Source organism: Silene latifolia, unplaced genomic scaffold (assembly GCF_048544455.1).
Source record: "Silene latifolia isolate original U9 population unplaced genomic scaffold, ASM4854445v1 scaffold_462, whole genome shotgun sequence".
Taxonomy (NCBI): Eukaryota; Viridiplantae; Streptophyta; class Magnoliopsida; order Caryophyllales; family Caryophyllaceae; genus Silene; species Silene latifolia.
In genome coordinates, this window is record NW_027413379.1 from 35458 (window position 1) to 58609 (window position 23152).

General features: G+C 36.4%; 1 protein-coding gene across 2 annotated transcripts; it reads right to left on the reverse strand.

Annotated features, from left to right (window-relative positions):
• Window positions 1-1852: 1852 nt before the first annotated feature.
• On the reverse strand, window positions 1853-22876 carry LOC141639589 (valerianol synthase TPS8-like). 2 transcript variants are annotated; one of them, XM_074448675.1, is made up of 7 exons: window positions 22589-22876; window positions 6624-6897; window positions 3540-3858; window positions 3146-3364; window positions 2797-2938; window positions 2460-2705; window positions 1853-2350 (listed from the first exon to the last, which is right to left on the reverse strand). In XM_074448675.1, the coding sequence occupies exons 1-7, from the start codon at window positions 22706-22708 to the stop codon at window positions 2042-2044; spliced, it is 1629 nt and encodes a 542-aa protein (XP_074304776.1). In that variant the 5' UTR covers window positions 22709-22876; the 3' UTR covers window positions 1853-2041. The 2 variants fall into 2 exon arrangements, with proteins under 2 accessions (XP_074304776.1, XP_074304775.1); XM_074448674.1 differs by having other exon boundaries at window positions 3498-3858; window positions 22589-22875.
• Window positions 22877-23152: the final 276 nt, after the last annotated feature.

A 23152-nucleotide genomic window follows, 5' to 3' on the forward strand; every position in this document is an offset into this window, starting at 1 on the left:
CGAGGTTAATTCTAAATCTTTTTACTTATGCTTATGTATTTTATTTTATGACCATAGATCATCTTTATTATATCGTTATAATCCTTCATGTTAAAGGGAAGTATACAGATTATTTCCCACAAAATCATCATTTATTTATTATGTAAATTTTTGTTTTAGCAATACGGACTATTTTTTTAAGGATGTAAAATCAATTACGTATTTTTTTATTAGAAATAAAAAAGTGAAAACATTATTTTAATAATTCGTAAATCGTCTTTTTAGATGCGCGGAATATTGTTTTTACCGCTTTTTTTTAAGGTTAATACGCGTTTTAAAAAGATTATACAACTAACTTAATAATCCCCCTACTACTAAGAGAATAAAAATTCTCGTAGTTTTCCCGCTTAAAAGACTTCTTCTTAGTTGGGCCTATTTTTCTGGATACTGCTAACATTACAAGATTTGGTGGATTGTAAATTATGGATCTTATACGTAACCCACTTTTTTCTATCTCATATATCAAAATAAAAGCTATTAATATCCCACAATTTTGGACTCTACATGCCATATTACAAGTTAGATGAGTGAACTTGATTTCTTATAAATTTAAATTTATATTATATTTATATATTACCTCTTTTGTACGAAATCATCATTTATTTATTATGTAAATTTTTGTTTTAGCAATATGGACTATTTTTTTTAAGGATGTAAAACCAATTATGTATTTTTGTATTAGAAATAAAAAAAGTGAAAACATTATTTTAATAATTCGTAAATCGTCTTTTTAGATGCACGGAATATTGTTTTTACCGCTTTTTATTTTAAGGTTAATACGCGTTTTAAAAAGATTATACAACTAACTTAATAATTGTACTATTAATGTCATAAATTAGTTGTATGCGACGGTATAAAATTATTGTGTTATTTTTAATAGTAATAAAATAACTTAACTTAAAACGTCTTCTTATGGTAGTAAACTTTTTTTTTTTCTACCTCTTATTAATATTATATTTAATAAATTATAACATTAAATTAAAAGCACACTTCATTTATGCAAATAGTTTAATTGACAATGTCTCTTTATAAAAGAAATCTAAAAAGTACCGTGCTATAGTACGGGAACTACACTAGTTCCTGATTAACTAGTAAGGTTGGCAGTGGGTCCAAAAGCCGACCTGGATTCGCCAGGTTAGACAACGACGTGGGTTTGGGTCTCATCTTTTCAGACCCAACCGGGTTTGGGCCTAGGTTACAGGACCTGGACCCGAATCCGATCCGTAGACCGTATGTAGTGTTGGTTGCTTGAGGCGGTTTTTGGCGACGTGGCCATCTGGCAAGCCCAAAGAGGCGCGAGCCTGTTGGCGACACAAGAAGGTGTCCTGTCATTTTCGCAAATTTGGATTTTGCTCTTTGTTCTATCCTAGGTTTTGTTAGGATATGTTTTGTGGTTCATACCACTGCACCGTGTACAATAGCATGTGGGTGTTATGTGGGGTGGCTATTTTGTGTGCTTGACTCGTGTTGAGTCGGGATTTGAATTTTGAGTCGGTTTTGGGTCCGGTGTCGGTTTAGACTATAATTAGTGTCATTACGACCCCGTCGTCGTGCATAAAACGCTTTAGGTATTTTTTAAATGTTTTAAAGTGTTCCTCATTTTCGAAATCGTTAAACAAGTTTTCCGACGCATTGCCATACAAACTGTCGGTTAAAGCAGCGATTTTCGAAACATGATATAATCCGAAAACCATCGGGTGTTTGTTGGATTCTGCAGATACAGGTATCTACATAGTAATAATAGAACGTATAGCCAACCAAATTAGCCATAGAGCTCATCCCGGTGAAATAGTTTATGAAGTAGTCTCTTTTATTTAAAATTTTGCCCAAACATTCGAGAAATAAATAAAACATCTTAAAATAGAAGAGTTTGTTGCAATCATATGCGCTACACAATTGTTACCCAAGCAAATACGCACTTCCACACACAAAACGCGAAGTTAAACAGCGCAAGGAGGTACAATATCGCAAATACATTTTTTAGTAAGTCACACTGTCACAGTTAAACGACAATTGGACGAAGATAAGTTGTAATTATGTCTTCCTTGATAAGCTTCTCTGAATAAGTATAGCCATCAATAACCTTGTAGAGCGCGTCGACCACACGCGCAAGGTTGAGAATTCGTTTAAGCACGGGCCTTGGGAGATCGTCCTCAGTTGGATTAGCCTTGATTAGGAATTCCTCATTAAGCTCTTTCCATGCATCTTCAATCATTTTGTTAAATATTTTAACCACTTGTTCTCTACTCATATTATGGTCCTTCATGTAGCACTCTACACCGGAGGCAACGTGCCCTCTTGCTTGCTCCTCCTGCTCGATTAAATGGATTTAGTAACAAAATTGCAGGTTCCGACTTAAAATCCTGTTATAACGGTTTCTAAAAGCGACAGAATTAACGAAAATGTAATGAATATTGTACCTCATGACTAACAATGTCATCCATAATGCCAATGACCTCACAAGCTCTAATAGCCTTGGGAGCTCGTGGAATGATTTGAAATGGTTTTTCATCAACAATTTCATCCATTCCCATAATAGATGAGGTACTAAGAATTTGAGCAACCCCAGTTATTCTAGCATTCACCATGTATTCCTCAAATGTTGGTACATATTTTGCCTTAAGCCACTTCGCCTCTGTATAGTAGCTTCTTATCAAATCCAGAACCTGAATGTATATATAGATCTAGTAAGTTTACAGTAATCTCTTCATGATAGAATTAAGTAATCAACTACAGCCTACAGGCAGCAAGGCTTACGCGATTTTTGGCATATTCAGCAGCATATGGCTTTCCTTTCTTGGTCATCTCCTTTGCAAAATGTTCATAATTGTCATACACAAATTGGAACACTAATTTCATGTATTCTTTCGGCAATTGGTTCATTGCACTCAAGTCCCACCTGTTCCTCGCATTGTAATCATTAAGCCGAAAATGAGCAAGTGAAAAGGTACAAATACATTAAATTACGAAAAAAATACGTGTCTGATCCTTTTCTTTTAAGGTAATTAGTTTCAGTACCACAGGATGACACTATCTCAAATTATTTCCAAACATAAGCATGACAATACATAAAGATGTGTATGAATTAAAATTGCATCATTTGTACCTTTGAAATGCCTCGGTGAGTAGCTGGATTTCCTCAAAGGTAGCAAAGGCATCGTACGTATCATCTAATATAGAGATGACAAGAAGAACTCTTACAAGTAGCATCCTTGCTTCAGAGTATTGAGGTTCAAAGTACATTGCTGTCGCCCAGAAATGACATTCAACACATCTCTGTCTCGCATAAGAAAGCTTTGTTTTGAAATCGAACTTGTGCCACCACCTGTAGTTTAGATGTGTATGAATTAAAATCGAATTCGGAAAAACACATGGATACACCATAGAAAATCCCAAAACATATATAATTAAAAGAAAACAAAAAATGAAGAAAGAAAGAAAGAAACAAACAAACAAACTTGAGAATTTGGGTCAATTCCTTGCGATACAAAAGTTGCAACCTATTGAACTCGAGCTTAGCAAGCTTGAGAAGAGCTTCATTACGATGTTCATCATCCTCATAAAAAGAAATATAATGTCGGCTTTCGACTCTTTGAATACCAAAATGAGAAACTTGGTGTAATGCATGGCGTGCTTGGTCCGACATTGTTGCAACAGATTCAAGAAAATGAGTAGTAAAAGTAAGAGCTTCATCAAGGATAGGTTCCCCATTTAACCTCAAATGGCATGCTTCATATAAGCTCACCATTCCTTTTATATCACTCTTTAAGCTTTCTTTCATCTTCCCGCCTTCATTATCAGTGAACTTCTTCAACACATCTGATTATTTTAGCAAACCTTAGTATCATTGCATTAGTAACCAAATGTAAACAATTACGGAGTACGATAATTGATCGGAATTAACTACGGAGTAGGGTCAACTGATTAAAATGTGAGTGAATAATTATAGGTCTCATGTTAGAAATTTTAAAAGTTATATCTCATTTGTCTCAATCATTTGTTTACCTTTAATTAAAATATCTCTTACAAAGAATAAAAGGAGTAAAAAAATGAATGTAACGAGAGGAGTATATAGCTTCCAGAGTCAAATTATATAATTTTTATTAGTTATTATCTCTCAAATAAATAACATCAATTGGTCTCCCTTGTGACGGGTTACCATTTGTGGCGGATATTTTGTGAGATAAAATGGTAACAAAATGGGTTAGTGGAGAAAGGGGACCACATGAATAGTGTTGCAGAGAGAGAAAAAGTGGGTACATTGTGAGGTAAAATGGTATCCGTCTTCAGCTTGTGACGGATATGTCATGTCTTCAATGAGAATTTGTGAATAAATAATACTCCCTCGATTCCAGAGTCAAATTCTCATATTTGAAATTTAATTTGGCATTATAGCTTCGGCCTTCCAGTTCTAAGTATGCGAACACATATGACCAAGGTTTACCAAATACTCCCTCCATTCAACTCCACTTTGCATATATGCTTTATGCACAGATATTAAGAAAACTATATTATAGTATTAAAAGTACAACAAATGGATAGAAAGTGTTAGGATTTTGTGTAATTTGTGGGCCTTAATAGTGGAATTATAGTATTATAGTAATAAAAGTATAACCAAATAAGGAAAGGTGCAATGTGGAGTTGAATGGACGGAAAAGGAATACATGCAATGTGAAATTGAATGGAGGGAGTACACAACGGGTAAAACAGTCGCTTTATAGATTCGCTCGTTATTAAATAAAGAATATTAAATATCATTATTATCATCATGTGGTAGTATTTAACCTGATAATACCCGTGTTAAGCAAAACTTACTACTTATAACCCCATCTTTTTAAAGTGTAGTATATCAGAATTTACACATCCCAAAAATTGCAATTCCCGTAAAATGGAGGTTGCAGCTATCTTATCCCCTAAATAATTCATCATCAATTCACATTGACAACGATAATGGACATTTTTCGTCACAAGTTGAAGACGGGCCAAATATTATGTGACCACTTATAACAGATTGTTATAGCTTAGGAAACTGATCTAATAACTTTTTATCTAAAAATAGTTATATCTTTGTCTTAAATGGGTCACATTTTACCGATCTTCCGATTGTAATGAAATGTCACAGTTTTACGCAAGACTTACCGATAATCTACCTAGTATAAAAGCTAGGTTCTTTCCTGAATTCCTATTGGTTGCTTAAATTCAGCATTGGTGGGCCCCTACTAAATTTTGGGGAATTAATTACCCTCTCTCCACATTTGCTGATATTTTGGTGTTTAATTTCCGTCTTGAACAATAGTTGTTATTATTTCCGTCTTGAATAATAGTTGTTATTTATTCCGTGTAAATATTCTACCGACTAAAAAAAATCTACATACAAAATCGATTTAAAAAACAAAATTACAATAAATTTCTATGATAGCTTGACAAAAGATTAGAAATTATAAGTTATGTCGACCCCTACCAAAATTTCACGAATGAATCGATTTAAAAAACAAAATTACAATAAATTTCACGAATGAATCGCTCTCTACATTAATTAATTAACATAAAAATAACAAAAATATGAGAAAGATCAACACTTTTATTGGGTTTTCACTGATGATCATCAAACAAGCTTCCTCCATTTCTTTTTACCCCTCTTTTGCATTAAAGATTTAAAGGGTAAAAAATCCACCAGAAACTTAAGTTAAAGAAAATAAGAAAAAGTAGTGAAAAATGAAAGACAAAAAGACTAAAAAGGTGTTTTAACAACTTAGATTAAATTTGGGGGCTAATTGATTTGGGAAAAATGAGTTATATTGTTTAGAAGAAGTCAGATTAGAGTTTTTGTTGTGGAAAATGTATCATTTTGTTTGTTGCTGGAGAGAAAAAAAGAGAGACAATTGAAGAGAGAAATAATGTTGTAAATTCTTTAGGTTTACGGAGGGAGTAGATGAGTTAATTTATGGGTCTAGGTTTACTATGATTTTATATAAATTTTGGGCTATTAAGTTATTGGATCATTTACTAAAATGGATTTATGAAGATGGATGGTTATTTTTCTTAACTCTTTTTAAATATTTGGGCCTTATATTTTTTAATGTTAGAAAATGTTATACGGAGTATATCTATTTTCACTTCCGTTTATATTTATTGTAAAACATAAATAATATACTTCGTGTCTTGCATTATATCATATGAGTGCATCACTATCTGATGTGTTATTATTTATTTTTAATATTATATTTGAGTTATATTAATCTTATTTTAAATTATAGTTATGTGCAACTTTAATTTTATATTTATGCATTTCGTTAAATATTGGATAATTCAATCCCGTGCAATTTTTGCACGGGAATAAAACTAGTTCATTGGAAATGAGGGCTTTTTTGTTGCCTGACCACATAGAAACATTTTTGGCAAATTGTAATTATAATGACACATAAAGTAACAACATTTATTAACTGTTTATTAAATTGTGAACATTTGAAATTTCCATTACAAGCCAAGAAATACTTTAAAAATTCAAACACATACGATTAAATTATGGTGTCAAATATCGCAAAATGTCAAACAAAAGGGGAAAAAGGAAGTATGGGCATTACCACAAGGCAATTTGTATCCATGTTGTCTGAAGATCCGGAAATATGAAGCAGTTGTGCGCAAATCATAGTCAATGTCGAAATCATTTCTACGAAGTTCTTCAAAAATTTGACTAATTGATTCATTGATTTCATTCTCATAGAAATAATAAACTCCTAAACGTTCAACCGCGTCAATCAACTTCATTTTCTTCTCTAAATCACTTCCATTTTCAAGTAGCATTTTTCTCACTTCTTCCTTCACTGCCTCCATTTCTTGTTCATAATTTTCCATCATCTATATTATAGCAACACACAAATAATGACGATGGGATTAAAATACCTAATCTCTTCCTTCATATCCAATCACACCATACTTTGTTTTTTAATACGGAGTATAATTCATTAGCGAAAAAAAATTTCAGAATTTTTCGCAATGTATATGAGAAAACATAGTCATGAAATACCATGTTTAATTCACCATCATGAGTACAGTGTAAAAATTATACTCTGTAAATATTAAAAAGCATTGACATGTGCTTAAAAAGCAAACGAGTATTTCAAATTGAATGAAGGAAATGTTAAGAAGTACGGAGTATTGAACATTTTCCTATTTAGACGCATGGTTTACATTAGAACTTTGTACACATACGATATCGGTAATATCCTTTGTAGTATTTCTTTTGCGACAGACCAAAACAGTACTCCCTCTAATTCAGGGTTTTCTTTCTCTTTGATGTGGGCACAAGATTTTAGGAGATGATTAAAGAATTAATAAAGAAAGATGGTGAGGTTTGTGAATTTGAAAGGAATGAATAATTAGGAATTAAATAAGGAATTGTGAGTTAGGTGGGTTTGGTGATAGGAGAGAAGGATGAATAAAATAAGAGTAAAAGTTGGGTGGGGTTTGGTAATAGGAGAGAGGGATGAATAAAATAAGAGTAAAATTTTCCAAAATAAGAAAGGGGACGAAAACCTGAATAATCGTTTAAGGAAATAGGGAAGAAAATAGTGAATAAGAGGGAGTATTTATTAAAAAAATGATTTTATTTTGAGAAGTAAAACAAAAAAGTTTTAAAAAAGAAAAAATACTCCGTTGTTCTAGCCCGTCGCAAAAGAGAATATCTGTTCGCCCCGTTTGGCGGATATGGCAATGACAATCTAGCGCAAGGAATGTCGCAAATGTGACATTTGTAAGTAAGTGATAAGATGATTTTAACAAGTGTTAAGGATGGATGGATATATAGGTGATTTGGAGCGTAGTAAAGGAGGGTTTTAAGTGGTAATTATTGGATATTATGCCCTTGAGTGAAGCCCCAAGCCATGCAATCAATGAATCAAGAATCGAGTCGAGTCTAAAATCCATTCTTACTTTAGAGTCAAGTTAAGTGGTGACGACTTGACATACAAAAACAAGAAGAAAATGAAGAATTGAAGTCTTAATTAGTTTCACAAGGTTGACTTCAAAAGCATATCTAAAATTCTAGAGCTTTGACTAACGGAAGGCTAATTGGAGGTGAAAAGCTCATGTTCTTAGCTTTTCAACAGCAAGTCGCATGCCTCATTCAAATAAGAAACGAGAGATATGACTCTTACAAGTTGGTCGCCTACAGTTTAGACGTAGAGTTGGCAAATAGGTCATTCAGGGTTTTGGTCACGCCAATTTAGGCAGGTTATTTTGGGCCTGCCACACATTTCGTTTTGGGTCGAGTCGGGCCAGGTCATTTCGAGCTCGAATGAATTTCGAATGTCAAGTTGTTGGGTCATCTTGGGTTTGTATTACTTCGGGTCGAGTCGCTTCGATCGGGTCATTTTCGGGTCTGGATCTTTTTGGTCGGGTTATTTTTGGGTCAATGGTTAAATCACTTAAATTAGTATTAATTTAACTCACGTAAAGTATTTTACAAATTATTAATTTATTATGTAACGTTGAAACTAATAAACCCTTTATTTTGGTATCTGTTACATTAATATGACTTATTACTAATAGTTTTTGGTAACTTTAGGTCCTTCGGATCACTTCGGATCGGGCCAATTATTGAGTTGGTATAAACATTGAAAAAGACTTTATGTGACAATGTGACATGTACGTTTTTACCAATAACAAATTTTGTCGCAAAGGTTTTTGTACATACTAAATAGAATGAAGTTCATACCACGAGTTCTAGTGGGTATAAACAATATAGTAACGAGAATGTATGTGCCATATCGTATGACATCCACATGAATATTCACTACAGAAATAATGATATTAAACATTTGCATAATAAAATACATGAGAAAGAAAAGAAAAGATGCTTCTTTTTTTTAATTATTATCTCTCAAATAATTATTGTATACTTATTTATAGAACATTGGTCCATGCATAACTAACTATGGCCTATTACTTATATTTAAAATTAGGGTTTTTTTATAATTACTACCTTTGTACTATACTGTTTTAAGAACTACTACCAAAATAATTTTCGTTTAAAAACTACTACCAATAAGTTTGATTTTTTTTTTTTTTAAAAAAAACGCTGCAAATCTCATCCAAACCCAATAAAACATAATCTGAGCTATTTATTTTTGAATTTCCATCTTAAGTAGTAAATTTTATCCTTTAAACCATTTACTTTGATGAAGTTTAAGCAACTTTTTTACCTTGATTATGTTAGACATGTGAATTAGATGAAGTTATGTTATAGTGATTTTGCCCCAAAATGATTGGCAAACGGTAGTGTTAAAGGATTAGATTTATAACTTAAGATAGAAATTCAAAAATAATAAATGGCTGATATTGTGTTTTATTGGGTTTGAATGATATTTGGTAGTGTTTTTTAAAAAAAAAAATCAAACTTACTAGTAGTAATTTTTAAATGAAAATTATTTTGGTAGTAGTTTTTAAAGCTGGGTAGTAAAAAGGTAGTATTTATAAAAAAAAACCCTTAAAATTGTATGTATTTTATTTGAAAGTTTTAAAGTTAAACCTAAAATACTAATATTTGAAAAAGATTAATCTAATCCCCCTTATATATTAAAAGAATAAGAGCTTACTAAAATTTTTCCGTCTAAATGAATTATTCTATAATTAGACTTTATCATATCTACAAGTGGGTCATACTATTCCATACAATAAATAACTCTATTCCATTTAAAAAGGGTATAATGTTTTTTCATTTTGCATAGACATATTAATAAGATATTTTGATTTTGTTACACAAATAAAATTGCACTAATTAAACGTATGATGTGATAGAAATATTACACTATTATTATTTGTAAAACTAAATATGGTGGCCACGAACACTTTTTAGCAAATATTTTCTAAATAATTCTACTATTCCGTCTTTTAATACAAACTTATGTACTAAAAATTAATAGTATTCATAGATATTTTACTTCTAAAACGTAAAAACTTACGAATTATATATTTTTTCTTATTTCTAACTTAATATCTATCCCTACTCCATATTATGTGAACATTAAATTTTGGTTAGTTTTTTAAATGTTTTATATAACATATACGGAGTACATAAGTGTATTTATTACAACGCAAATCGTATCTGATTGTATTACATATATCATTATTTCAAGTTTATATTGCGCCTTTAGCAGAGATAATGATATAACAACAATATTTTTAAAAATAAAGTTAATAATATAATTTCAGTAAAACTGACAATCTTATTTATTAGGAGTAAAAGTGTTAAACCTTCTATTTTCTACCTCTTAATACCAAACATTGCTAATATTAAATTTTATGATTAAATCCAAATGGAGTTATACCAGTGGATTAATTATTAAAGTCTCTGATATCTCTATCTAAAAAACCGCGCATTAGCGCGAGATCTATGCTAGTTTTATTTATAACTAAAAATATTAATTAAAACGTATCAATGAGGGCTGTCGATCGAAAAGGGTGCTTAATGAAAGGAAGAGATTGCTGAAGGAAATAGCCGGCTTGTTGCGGCAAGAGGAGATTTTTTGGCGTCAGAGGTCGAGGGCATTATGGCTTAAGGATGGTGACAAAAATACCAATTTCTTTCATCGTAAAGCTGATCAAAGGAAAAAGAAGAATCATATTGCTAGACTTTTGGATGACCACGGTGGTCTTCATGAAGGTACTGTAGCTGTTGCTAATGTTGCGAAGGGCTATTTTGAGCAGCTGTTCTCGTCAGGTGGTGCTAGGGTGGATGAGAGTTTTCTCGATGTGGTAGCTGATCGTGTGACACCTGAAATGAATGATATTCTGTCTGCGGATTATAGAGAGGATGAGATTGTTATGGCACTCAACCAGATGCATCCTCTTAAATCTCCGGGACTTGACGGTATGAATGCTTTATTTTATCAAACATATTGGCATATTGTTGGTCCTTTGGTGGTTAGGACGGTGTTACTTATTCTTCGGGGTCAGCCGTTTCCGCCTGGCTTGAACAGAACTCAGATTGTCTTAATACCAAAGAAGAAGGCGCCGGATAAAATTGTTGATTTTAGGCCTATTAGCCTTTGTAATGTCGTATATAAGTTGGTGTCTAAGGTTCTTGCAAATAGGATAAAAGGTTTCCTTGGTAGTATTGTTTCTGAGAATCAATCTGCTTTCACCCCGGGCAGGTTGATTTCGGATAATATTTTGGTTGCTTTTGAGCTGTTTCATCAGATGAAGAATAATAGGAATGGTGATGGGCATATGGCATTAAAGTTGGATATGGCAAAGGCGTATGATAGAGTTGAGTGGTATTTCTTAGAGCGGGTGTTACGCCGGATGGGGTTTGCGTCTGGATGGGTAGATAATGTGATGAAGTGTGTCTCAACGGTAACTTTTTCTATCAAGGTGAATGGTATGTTTACAGAAGACTTTGTGCCGAGCCGTGGGATAAGGCAAGGAGATCCTATTTCACCTTACTTATTTATTTTGTGTGCGGAGGTATTGTCGGGACAACTTCGGAAAGCAGCTGAGGATGGTTCAATTAGGGGCATTAGAGTGGCACCGGCTGCACCTACGGTTACGCATTTGCTGTTTGCAGACGATAGTATTCTGTTTGTTCGAGCGAGAGAAGCAGAGGTCCGGAAGGTTAAAGGGATTCTTGCTAAGTATGAGGAAGCGTCGGGGCAGCTTGTGAACTATAATAAAACTTCTGTTTCTTTCAGTAAATGCACCAAAGCTGCGAGGAGAGGGCAGGTGGCGGGTTGGTTAGGGGTTCGAGTAGTGGATGAGCATGATAAATATTTGGGGCTCCCGACTATTGTGGGTCACTCTAAACAGGTTATTAATCGAGTGATTAGAGATAAACTGTGTCGTAAGTTGCAGGGATGGAAAGGTATGCTGTTATCGAAGGCAGGGAAGGATGTTTTGATAAAGGCTGTCGCCCAATCAATTCCGACCTATGCTATGAGTGTCTTCAAGCTTCCTTCGAATTTTTGTGACGAGCTTCGGTCATTAGTTTCTCGATTCTGGTGGGGCTCGGAAAATGGCAAGAGGAAGATCCCATGGATTGCGTGGGATAAGTTATGCCAGCCGAAGTGTCTTGGTGGGTTGGGTTTTCGAAGTTTTACCGAATTTAATTTAGCTTTGTTGGGCAAGCAAGCACTCCGGAGAATGATCAGCGATCGAGAGTGCTTGATGGTTCGGGTTTTGGGAGGTAAGTATTTTCCTAATAAATCGTTTATGAAGTCCGAGCTTGGTACAAATCCAAGTTACACTTGGAGAGGTATCTATGAGGTAAAGGAGGCTCTTATGGTTGGATTACGAAGACGTATTGGTAATGGCCTGAGCACTCGAGTTTGGTATGACCCATGGGTCGCTAAAACGCGGACGCGGATGGTACTCTCGCCGCTGGCTGGGGCTGATGACAACCTCTTGGTTGCGGAGCTGATGAATGTGGAAGGTAGTGCGTGGGATATGGCTAAGGTGCGGAAGTTCTTTCACCCGTTTGAGCATCAACGTATTCTGAATACTAGAGTTGGTGGGAATGGGGAGGAAGACGAGTGGATGTGGGACTTGGAGAAGGATGGGGTGTATACGGTTAAGTCTGCTTATAAGGCGTTGATGGGTGATTATGGTATTGATGAGGGACAGTCGGATGGAGCTGAGTGTGGATGGTTGTGGAAGAAGATTTGGCGTTCTCGAACGCTGCCGCGGGTTAAGATGTTCTTTTGGCAGTTTTGTAGAGAGGCGATTGCTTCGAAAACGAATTTAGCTTCCCGGATGTCACAAGTCGATATCATATGCCCGGTTTGTTTGAATGCTGTCGAGGACTGCCTCCATGTTGCTGGCGGGTGCGGTTATACGGCTGGGGTGTGGGAAGGGTTAGGAGTGGACTTGAGACCGATATGGGGTTATGAGAGGGTGAAGGACTGGGTAGGGGATGTCTTGGAGGAGCTCGATGGGGAGGATGTTGAGGTGTTTATTACGGGTGTATGGGCAATTTGGGAGATGCGCAATAAGGTTGTTTTTGAGAATAGGGTGGTACGGGTGGAGGATGGAGGGGAGATGCGGGATGTGGCGGAGTCGGGGAGAACCGGGGGAATGGAGTATAGAGTGCGGGATAGTAGGGTGGTGCCTGGGGAGGTCCTTATCAGTGTGGATGCGGGTGTCAAGGAGGGTGAAGGTATGGGTTTGGGTGCGATTTGTCGGGATGAGAATGGGAGTTTGTTATGGGCATGGGAGGGGCGTCGTAGGGAGGAGTATGAGGCAAGAGTGGCGGAGGCAGAGGCTGTTCTAGTTGCGCTCCGACAAGCTCAGAGGATGAAGCATCCAAGCGTTCGTGTGGAGAGTGATTGCAAGACGGTTGTTGAAGCCCTTCAAGGTCGCTGTTCTGGGCGTAGTGATTTTCATATGGTTATTAGTAATATTTTAAATTTGTGTGTTGAATTTAATTCCGTAGCTTGGTCTTATATTCGTAGAACTTCTAACCGAGCAGCTCATATGCTCGCTCATTCTTGTACTGTGGGTAAAAGTAGGTTCATCGTTGGCGAGTCTATCCCTCGTCACATCGTTGAAGTTGCTAAAACCGATTTATCTATGAGAGTATAATCCTACCGTAGGATTTTTCAAAAAAAAAAAAAAAAAAAAATATTAATTAAATGTCGTATATCAATGACAATATTTTTCTTCAACTATAATAATAAAATATTCAAACAGGTCGCACAAATTGTGGATATTACCTAGTGATCTTGTAATAACTATATTAAAAGCATCTTCATAACAACAAGCTTCACCTCTCGTACTTTTTGGAACAAATTAGATTAGCTATGGAATTTCTAGTCCGAGTGTTCGGATGGTGGTGGTAGGGGCGTCGTTGGTGGTGAATTATGAGTGAAAATTACCCGAATTTTTTTTTTCATTAATAATGCATATGCAAGTGGATTTATTTAACTTTATATTTTTGTTTATTTAGAGGTGTGTCGTGGAAATCAAATGTCAAATAAAAAGATGAATATGATACATAATAATTCACATTATCTCTTAGGAGAAAAAAATTCTATTTTGCAATCCTTCGTTGCCGTCGTTTGTGTACTTTTATTTTATTTTATTTATTTATTTATTTTTACTTTTGGGCGTTTTAGTCTTTTGTTTACCTTCCAATTGTCATTCAATAACAATAGTTAAAAATAGCCCCTCCCTTTGTCTTGGTCTTCGTGTCAAAAATAAATTTAAACAAATAAACGGGACAAAGGAGAGTATATACTTCGTACTAATCAACGGAAGATGCTACGGTTACACTGGTGTACGGAATCTTCCGTACACTACCAATAAAATTTTGACAAGTGGTGGAATATAATATTTAGTTATGGAGGAAATTTGGAGAGACTAGGGAGAAATTATTTTCACAGTGAAGGAAATATTATTTACCAAAATTAATGATAATAATCTAAAACAAACATAATCTTTATTATCTTGCTTAATATTCCACCCCATAATAATTTCGCTTACTTTTTATTTAAAAAAAATTGTTGTGATTGAATGCCAAATTCCACAACCCAATTTTAATCCGATTAAACTCCGACACCGAAACCCTTAGACACTTCTGCCGCTTTTTTTTCGGAACATATAGGAGTTCCCTCATCTTCCCCATCGACCTATCCTTTGAGATGTTTAGTTATCTTCTCTCCCTCGAATTTTTAGAACTTAGGAATGTTAGTTGTTGCGGGAATGCGGGATGACCCCAATGGTGGTTGTCGGCGTTCGTGGTGGTGGATAAGGGTGGGCATAATCCGGTCCGGACCGGAAAAATGGACCGGTTCGGACCGGAATCTAGTGGACCGGAACCGGACTTAAAAATTCCGGTCCGGTCTCCAATTCACCATTTTCCAAGATTCCGGTTTCCGGTCCGGGACCGGTATTTTCCAGTCCGGACCGATTTGGACCGGAATGCCCGGAATTAATGTTATTTGCATTTTTTTCTTAAAATTGTATTTTTATTCCGGTCAATCGGGTCCAACGGTCCGATTCTGTCAATGGACCGAAATTTTTGGATTAGAATTTGAAAAAGTGGGTAATTCCGGTCCAACAAGTCGGTCGGTCTTGGACCGGAATTTTTCCGGACCGGTCCCGGACCGGAATTTTTTTAATCCGGTCCGGTCCCGGTCCATGAATTTTGTCGATTCCGGTTCCGGTCCAAATCAGTTCCGGTCCGGTCCGATTTTGGACCGGTGCCCAACCCTAATGGTGGACAGGGGGAGCCGGGAGGAGTGGTTACACTTGGTGTATATAATCTTCTATACACTACGAGTAAGGTATTTCGTATGTAGAAAAGTCAACAACAAAAAGAACTGGTATGACTCAAATAACAAAGTTATAGTACAAAAAAGGACGTCACATAATCTAAAGAAGAGGAAAAAGCGCGGCAACAAAAAACATCAAGCATATAGAGTCACTAGTTGTACTAGGATCTCTCTTTTATCCGTGTCGATCTTTTATTCTCGTGTATTGTCCATTCATTATTTGTACATGTTTATATACTCTTTAGCATTGCTTGTAAGACCATAATGAACTTAGCACATTCAATATATCATTAAATTCTCTCAAATTCACATCATTTCTTGTTAATGTCTTCCAATTCCTGCAGAATGTATCAATGCAATATGGTATCAGAGCCTCAGGAATGAGGAGACTGATAACCATACAAGAAGTGAATTTATCCATCTCAAGAGCATTTACTCATCTTCAACAACTTGTACGAGTATTTGTCTATTTATTCAGTGGTTCCTGCCCTTCAAACTCAGAAACAACTTGACTGCATAACCTCAACAACACAATCTCAACAAAATGGTGAACACAACCAACACAACAATTTCTGAAAATCCTCCTCACAACAATGAAATTTCCAACAACATTGTTGCTGAAAACTCTTCCAGCTCCTCCATTCACTATGGATCCAACAGATCCACTCTACCTGCATCCAGCTGAAAGTACTCACCCTATCATGGTGGATACTAAGCTGTCAGGCATTGAGAATTATCTAGAATGGAAGAGGCAAATGGAGATTGTCATATGCTCCAAAAGAAAACTAGGTTTTCTGACTGGTGTGGTCAAAAGGGCCACCAATGATGCTTTCAGAGAATCTGCTTGGGACACCTGAATCGCTTGCTCATAGCCTGGATCATGCACAATGTTGAGTGCCGATCAAGAGATCTGTCATGTACACTAAGACAAAAAGAAGATCGGGACTATCTTCAAGGTCAGTTCTCTGTAAGCAATGGAGCAAGAAAGTTCAGGCTCAACAAGGAACTTGATGAGCTTTCTCAATGTGAGAAGACTGTCAATGAATACTTCACTGAACTCAAGATTCTGTGGCAGAATCTTGAGATCATGAGTGATTGGCCACCAATCACACAAGTCACCCCTAAAGTTAATGCTTGGTTGGATGCTCAACTGAAGGAACAAGAGGAGAGAAAACTATTCCAGTTCTTGAATGGCTTGAACGCGTCCTACGCCACCATGAGAAGCCATGTGCTTATGATGTCTCCACTACCAACAATGGAAGAAGCAGCTGCAATTTTTCAGCATGAAGAAGCTCAGAGAAAGAACTACAAAGGTAGTGAAAAATTTGAAGCTGAAACCATAACATTCTATGATGGCCAGAGTCAGAAGGAACCTGATGCTCATTCTGATCAGTTACCACCTGCACCAACCTGCCCTCTATGCAAAAGGAAGGGTCACACTAGGAACAAATGTTGAAAGGTGATTGGATATCCATCTGATCACCCTGTCTCCAAGAGATATTCAGAGAAATCTCAGGCATACAAGCAGAGAGGTGGTCATCAAAGTTCAGGATCCAGAGGATTCAGGCCAGGAATGCACAAGGGAAAGTACAACTCTGGTGTTCAGCATGGAAGAGGCCAGCTAATGTTGCTATGGGAGCTGATCAGGGAGATGCTAGTGGTGACACAATTACTCTGACAACACAACAGTTTGAACAACTAATGAACAAAGGAAAGGGCACTGGTTACCCTGACTCAGATGATGAAATGGAGGTGAACTTTGCAGGTATGGTCTCACTGAACTATAATTATGCCTCCAACTCTTTACATGAATGGATCATAGACTCTGGTGCTTCAGATCACATGGTGTCTGATCTGAGCATACTGGACAAAGTAGTCGAATTAAAACACAAAGGAAAAATCAATCTACCTAATGGGAAAACAGCTACTGTTTCTCATATTGGCACATATAAATTCACTAATGACATTACTCTGAAGTCAGTATTCTTTATTCCTGACTTTACACATAATCTTATGTCTGATCAAAAACTAACAAGAGATGAACAATGCTTTGTTGTGTTTTATGCAAACCTATGTGCCATACAAGAGTCTCATTCCAGGAGGATTAAGGCACTTGGGAGAGAAAGGAAAGGTGTCTACTATCTATTAAATAATGAAAGGACATCACACCCAAACCTAGCTAATGTGTCTATCAGGTTGAAAGAACCTGAATTATGTAATGATAAATTAAGTAGTGTTTCTTCTAATCAAGGGAATGAGTCAGGGGGCATAATTTTCAGTCCTTGTAATGCACCTGACAAACTATGTACTGAATTGCCAACTATGAATGATAAGGATATTTGACACTTGAGATTGGGTCATGCGTTTGATAATAAGATTTAATTCATATCAACTGTACCACAATGTTCATTAAATTGTCAAAGAATTTGTATCACCTGCTCTATGGCCAAGCAAACAAAATTGCCTTTCCCTCTTAGAAATGAGAAGGCTGCTGGCATCTTTGATCTGGTGCACACTGATGTGTGGGGACCCTACAGGAAAGAAACAAGGGGCAAACACAAATATTTTTTTACTCTTGTAGATGATCATTCCAGAGCCACTTGGGTATATCTCATGAGACACAAGTCTGAATCAGCTCAAATTCTGGTACAATTCTACAAATTTATCAAAAGACAATTTGGGAAAGCCATTAATCCTGAGATCTGATAATGCCTTGGAATTGACAGAAGGGGACAGTAAGAAATTTCTTCTCTCCAAGGGCATCTTCCAACAAACCAGCTGCATTAATAGGCCTCAGCAAAATAGAGGTGTTGAGAGGAAGCATAGACACCTACTTGAAATCAGTAGGGCAATAAGATTCAGTTCAAGCTTACCATTATCTTTTTGGGGGGATTGTGTACTTACAGCCACTTACATTATCAACAGATTACCCATACCCTTACTGAACAATAAAACTCCACATGAAGTATTGATCAATAAGATCCCTGATTATTCCAGGCTAAGGGTCTTTGGTTGTTTGGTTATGGTGTATAATCCAATCAGAGACAAGGATAAGTTCCAGCCAAGGGGTATCCCATGTATTTTCATAGGATATCCTTTATCTCAAAAAGGTTATAAAGTTTATGACATTGTCAACAAGACTACATTTGTCTCCAGAGATGTGAAATTCCATGAGGGAGTCTTGCCTTGTAGGATTAAGAACTTCCATCAATTCCTCCCTTCATTGCAATCAGGAAGTCCTCCACCCCAGTCATCTCCAACTACAGTTGCTCCAGCTCTCTCCCTCTTTGATGCTACAACACCAGTTGACTCATCTGGTATCCTTGAACCAGAGCTGGAGTAACCCCGGGAGCGGTAGCAACTACTACACCACCACGAACAACCCACCGGACCCATCAGCAGAAGGGCACCGAGTGGTCTAAGGACTACATTGTAAATAATCTGTCATGTCACCCACAACAAGTAACCAATGTTGTGCAACCGCACCTCCATAAACCTTTTGTTGGTCATGCCGGTCTAAACACCACTCCTGCTGATTCCCTTACTTATCGGGAAGCTATTCGGGATCCAAAGTGGATTCAAGCCATGAATCTTGAATTGAAAGCATTCCGTGACAATAACACACAGGCACTCACTGACTTGCCTAAGAATAGAAAAGCCATAGGATGCAAGTGGATATACAAAACCAAGTACAATCCAGATGGATCCATAGAAAGGCATAAGGCTCGATTGGTGGTCCAAGGGTTCAGGCAAATGTATGGGATTGACTATGAGGAAACATTTGCCCCAGTGGTCAAGATGTCACAGAAGAGCCCTTCTTGCTATCATATCAATCAACAACTGGGATACTTGTCAAATGGATGTTGCAAATGCTTTCCTACATGGGGATCATACAGAAGATGTCTATATGAAGATGCCACAAGGATATTGTGATGGAACTCTCACTGTTCCGGGATAGGGGAGTGTAGACCTCAATTCTTTGAAGGAAAAGTATGCAAAGCGTTGAAGTAACTCTATGGCCTCAAACAGGCCCCAAGGCAATGGTTTTCCAAACTGTCCAATGCTCTTCTTAGCTATGGATACAGACAATCACATGCTGACCATTCTCTTTTCATCAAGCAACAAGATGGACACACCACTGTAGTCCTCATTTATGTTGGTGATATGGTAATTTTTAGAGACTCTCCATCTGAAATTCAAGCCCTCAAGCAACATCTCAGCTCATCCTTTCATATGAAAGATGTTGGTGAACTCATATACTTCCTAGGATTGGAAGTTGAAAGGAGTGAAGCTGGTATATTTGTCTCTCAAAAGAAGTACCCTCTGGACCTCCTCAAAACATTTGGGGTGGATAAATCCAGTATTCGTTCAACTCCTTATGAATCCAGTTATCAAGCTTGAACCGGGGAAGGGAACTCCTTTACCACATCCCGATATTTCTGAGATAAGCTGGTTGGCAAACTCATTTATCTCACTATATCAAGACCTGATATTGCCTTCTCTGTCCAATTGTTAAGTCAATTTCTTCAAACTCCCACATCTGATCACATGCAAGCTGCTAGAAGGGTGCTGAAATATCTCACATCCAGTCCAAGTCAGGGGATACTCTTTGGTAGCAGCTCTGCAACTCATCTCACTGCCTATTGTGACTCAGATTGGGCATCATGTGCCTACAGTAGAAGATCCACCACTGGTTACTGCATTCTTCTTGGCAACTCACCTATTTCTTGGAAATCCAAAAAACAATCAGTGGTTTCACGATCCTCTGCTGAGGCAGAATACATAGCCATGGCCATGACTACTTGTGAAGTCACATGGCTAGTTCAACTCCTTCAGGACTTAGGCCTTAAGCACCTTGGTCCTGCCCATCTCAAATGTGACAATCAAGCTGCTTTGGCCATTGCAGCAAATCCTGTCTATCATGAAAGGACCAAACACATAGAAGTGGATTGTCACTTCATCAGAGAAAAGATCCAACAAGGCCTTATGACTACTTCTTACGTCAACACAAAGGAGCAAGTGGCAGATATACTCACTAAGTCATGTCCTATTGCTCAACATAAGTACTTACTGTCCAAGATGGGAGTTTCATTTCCACTCCACTCTCATCTTGAGGGGGAGCGTAGAAAAGTCAGCAACAAAAAGAAATGTTATGACTCAAATAACAAAGCTATAGTACAAGAAAGGACATCACATAATCTAAAGAAGAGGAAAAAGCAACTGGCAGAGGAGCAAAGATCCAACAAGGCCTTATGACTACTTCTTACGTCAACACAAAGGAGCAAGTGGCAGATATACTCACTAAGTCATGTCCTATTGCTCAACATAAGTACTTACTGTCCAAGATGGGAGTTTCATTTCCACTCCACTCTCATCTTGAGGGGGAGTGTAGAAAAGTCAGCAACAAAAAGAAATGTTATGACTCAAATAACAAAGCTATAGTACAAGAAAGGACATCACATAATCTAAAGAAGAGGAAAAAGCAACTGGCAACAGCAAAGCATCAAGCATATAGAGTCAGCTAGTTGTACTAGGATCTCTCTTTTATCCGTGTCAGTCTTTTATTCTCAGTGTATTGTCCGATTCATTATTTGTACATGTTTATATACTCTTTAGCATTGCTTGTAAGACCATAATGAACTTAGCACATTCAATATATCATTAAATTCTCACAAATTCACATCACTTCTTGTTAATGTCTTCCAATTCCTGCAGAATGCATAAATGCAATATCGTATTTGCTAGTTTACTACCACTCCTCCCGGATCCCCCTGTCCACCACCACGAAACGAAAAAATAGGTGCAATGGAATACACAATCAGACTTGTTTTTTGTGAAAACTTACAAAATCATACTCCCTTCTCTCAAATTTTGTTTTTTCTATCCTACTTTTTATTTTGGGGATTCAATGAATTATTTATTTTAACCTTAAAATTAAAAGGAGTGGAGATCATAAGTGCAACGGAATACAATCAAACTTTATTTTTTGGTTAAATTTAGAAGAAATAATAATTTTAAAATAAAATTTAAGAGGAGAGAGAACAATAAAATTGAGATGTTTGAGTGTAATACGATATATCATCCGCGATTAGTCGATAAGTCGATTACATCATCCATCAATCCATCATGTACCTCACTAACTTTTGAAAAACGAAAAAAAAAACTCACACGGCAAACTAATTATGCTCGTGTAAACTAATTTCGTTATTATAAGTAAGTTCTTTTTTCCTTTTATGGCTAGAATAACAAATCATCGGAATCTCTAATACGGATGTAATAATTAGCAAGTCTCCCTTGTGAAAGTTATATCCGTTATGCTATGATGAAGTTAATCTTATTCATGTGGGTAAATAAGATAAAACAAATTGCTATTCGCTAGACACTCTGCTTTTATCTTATCTACCCCACATAATACTTGAATCTTCGAAAAATTGCGATGGATATGCCCGTCACAAATTCTCCAAATGAGAATTTGTGTATAATAATACGGAGTAAATGAGAAAAGGCTCATAAAGTAACTAAGGGCTATTGCAATGAGTTTCTTGAGTTTGTTACAAGAACTTTATTTGAGTGAATTTGTCTATTGTGACAAAATGTTTGTCCTTGATAAACTTGGTTTGAAAATAAGAATCAAGTTTATGCTATAAAAAAATGACAATGAATATATATACTTTATTTAAAGTTCTTCCATTATAAGTTAAAGTTTTAATTTTATGGAGTTTATCAAAAAAATAATATAAAAAGAAAGAATTTTATTTTAAAAATTACCATTACACTTCAAAAATAGGCCCTTCGCCAATCTAAACGATGCAACCGATATGTATGGCCGTAGGGTCACTCCCCTCGACATGTTTCAAATATTTTTTGTAACGGCCCATACCACCCCTAGACTTCCCTAGCAATGTTTTTAAAGCAAAAAATATATTTGAAGAAATATTATTTTTAAAGAAACATCTTTTAGTAAATTATTGATTTTTTTTGGGGGAAAAAGGATAATATTAATAGAATGAAGCGAGTATTGTAGTTAAGATAATCGAACCTTGTGACGGCTATATCGGTCACAAGTCACAAGCTTGTGACACGTTAAATATCACCCACATGGGTATAGATAAGACAAAAGTAGAGTATCTAGCAAGGGAGTTACAAATAATTTTTCTTTATCTATCCATGTAGGTTTTATTTGATCCGTCACAAGCTTATAAATTATGACGGATAAGTATCCGTCATAAATGAGAATTTGTGAATTAGAAAACTTGGGATAAGAAAGGAGGAGGAGAAGTTACCAGCAAGTCTTGAGGAGTGAAGCAAACGAAGTTCTCACCCCAAATATCAGGTGGGAAATGAGCTAATGGTCTCTTGCATTCAACCTCTTGAGCTTCAAGGCATTCCTCTACGGACCCCATGCAGCGTAGTTATGATATAACACTCACACACTGTGTCTCTCTGATCTGTTTTCTTTTCCAACTAAATGAATGCAAAATTGGTGCTTGTTTTACGGTGCTTATTTCATTTCATGCAACCTTTCCTATTTATAGGCCCTTCTTGCCGTGTTCCAATTTTCCTCACGCCCAATATTTTATTTATATGGAGCATTTGCTTTTCACCTTTAGAAAATATGGGAATTTAAGAGTGCTGCAAAAATATTGCATGGGTTTGCCTGTTGCTGTTCATAACTTGTCGGGATGTTTCTGATTTTACCCTACCCTAACTTGTCGTACTGTTCGTGTTGGATCGGGTCATGTCGAATATAGATCATATCATGTCATGACTATGTTGAGTCGAGTTCAAGTATTTATGGGTCGGGTTAATCGGATCAAATCTTAGCTCGAGTTCGGGTCAGGTCTTGC

What these genes read in the sequence shown, in the direction of transcription:
- LOC141639589 (XM_074448674.1), bottom strand. Translation starts at nt 22,708, where the DNA reads ATGGGGTCCGTAGAGGAATGCCTTGAAGCTCAAGAGGTTGAATGCAAG. An exon ending in GAATTGACCCAAATTCTCAA is followed by an intron (nt 3,365 to 3,497) that starts GTTTGTTTGTTT and finishes TCTAAACTACAG; the next exon opens with GTGGTGGCACAAGTTCGATT. An exon ending in CTCACCGAGGCATTTCAAAG is followed by an intron (nt 2,939 to 3,145) that starts GTACAAATGATG and finishes TGCGAGGAACAG; the next exon opens with GTGGGACTTGAGTGCAATGA.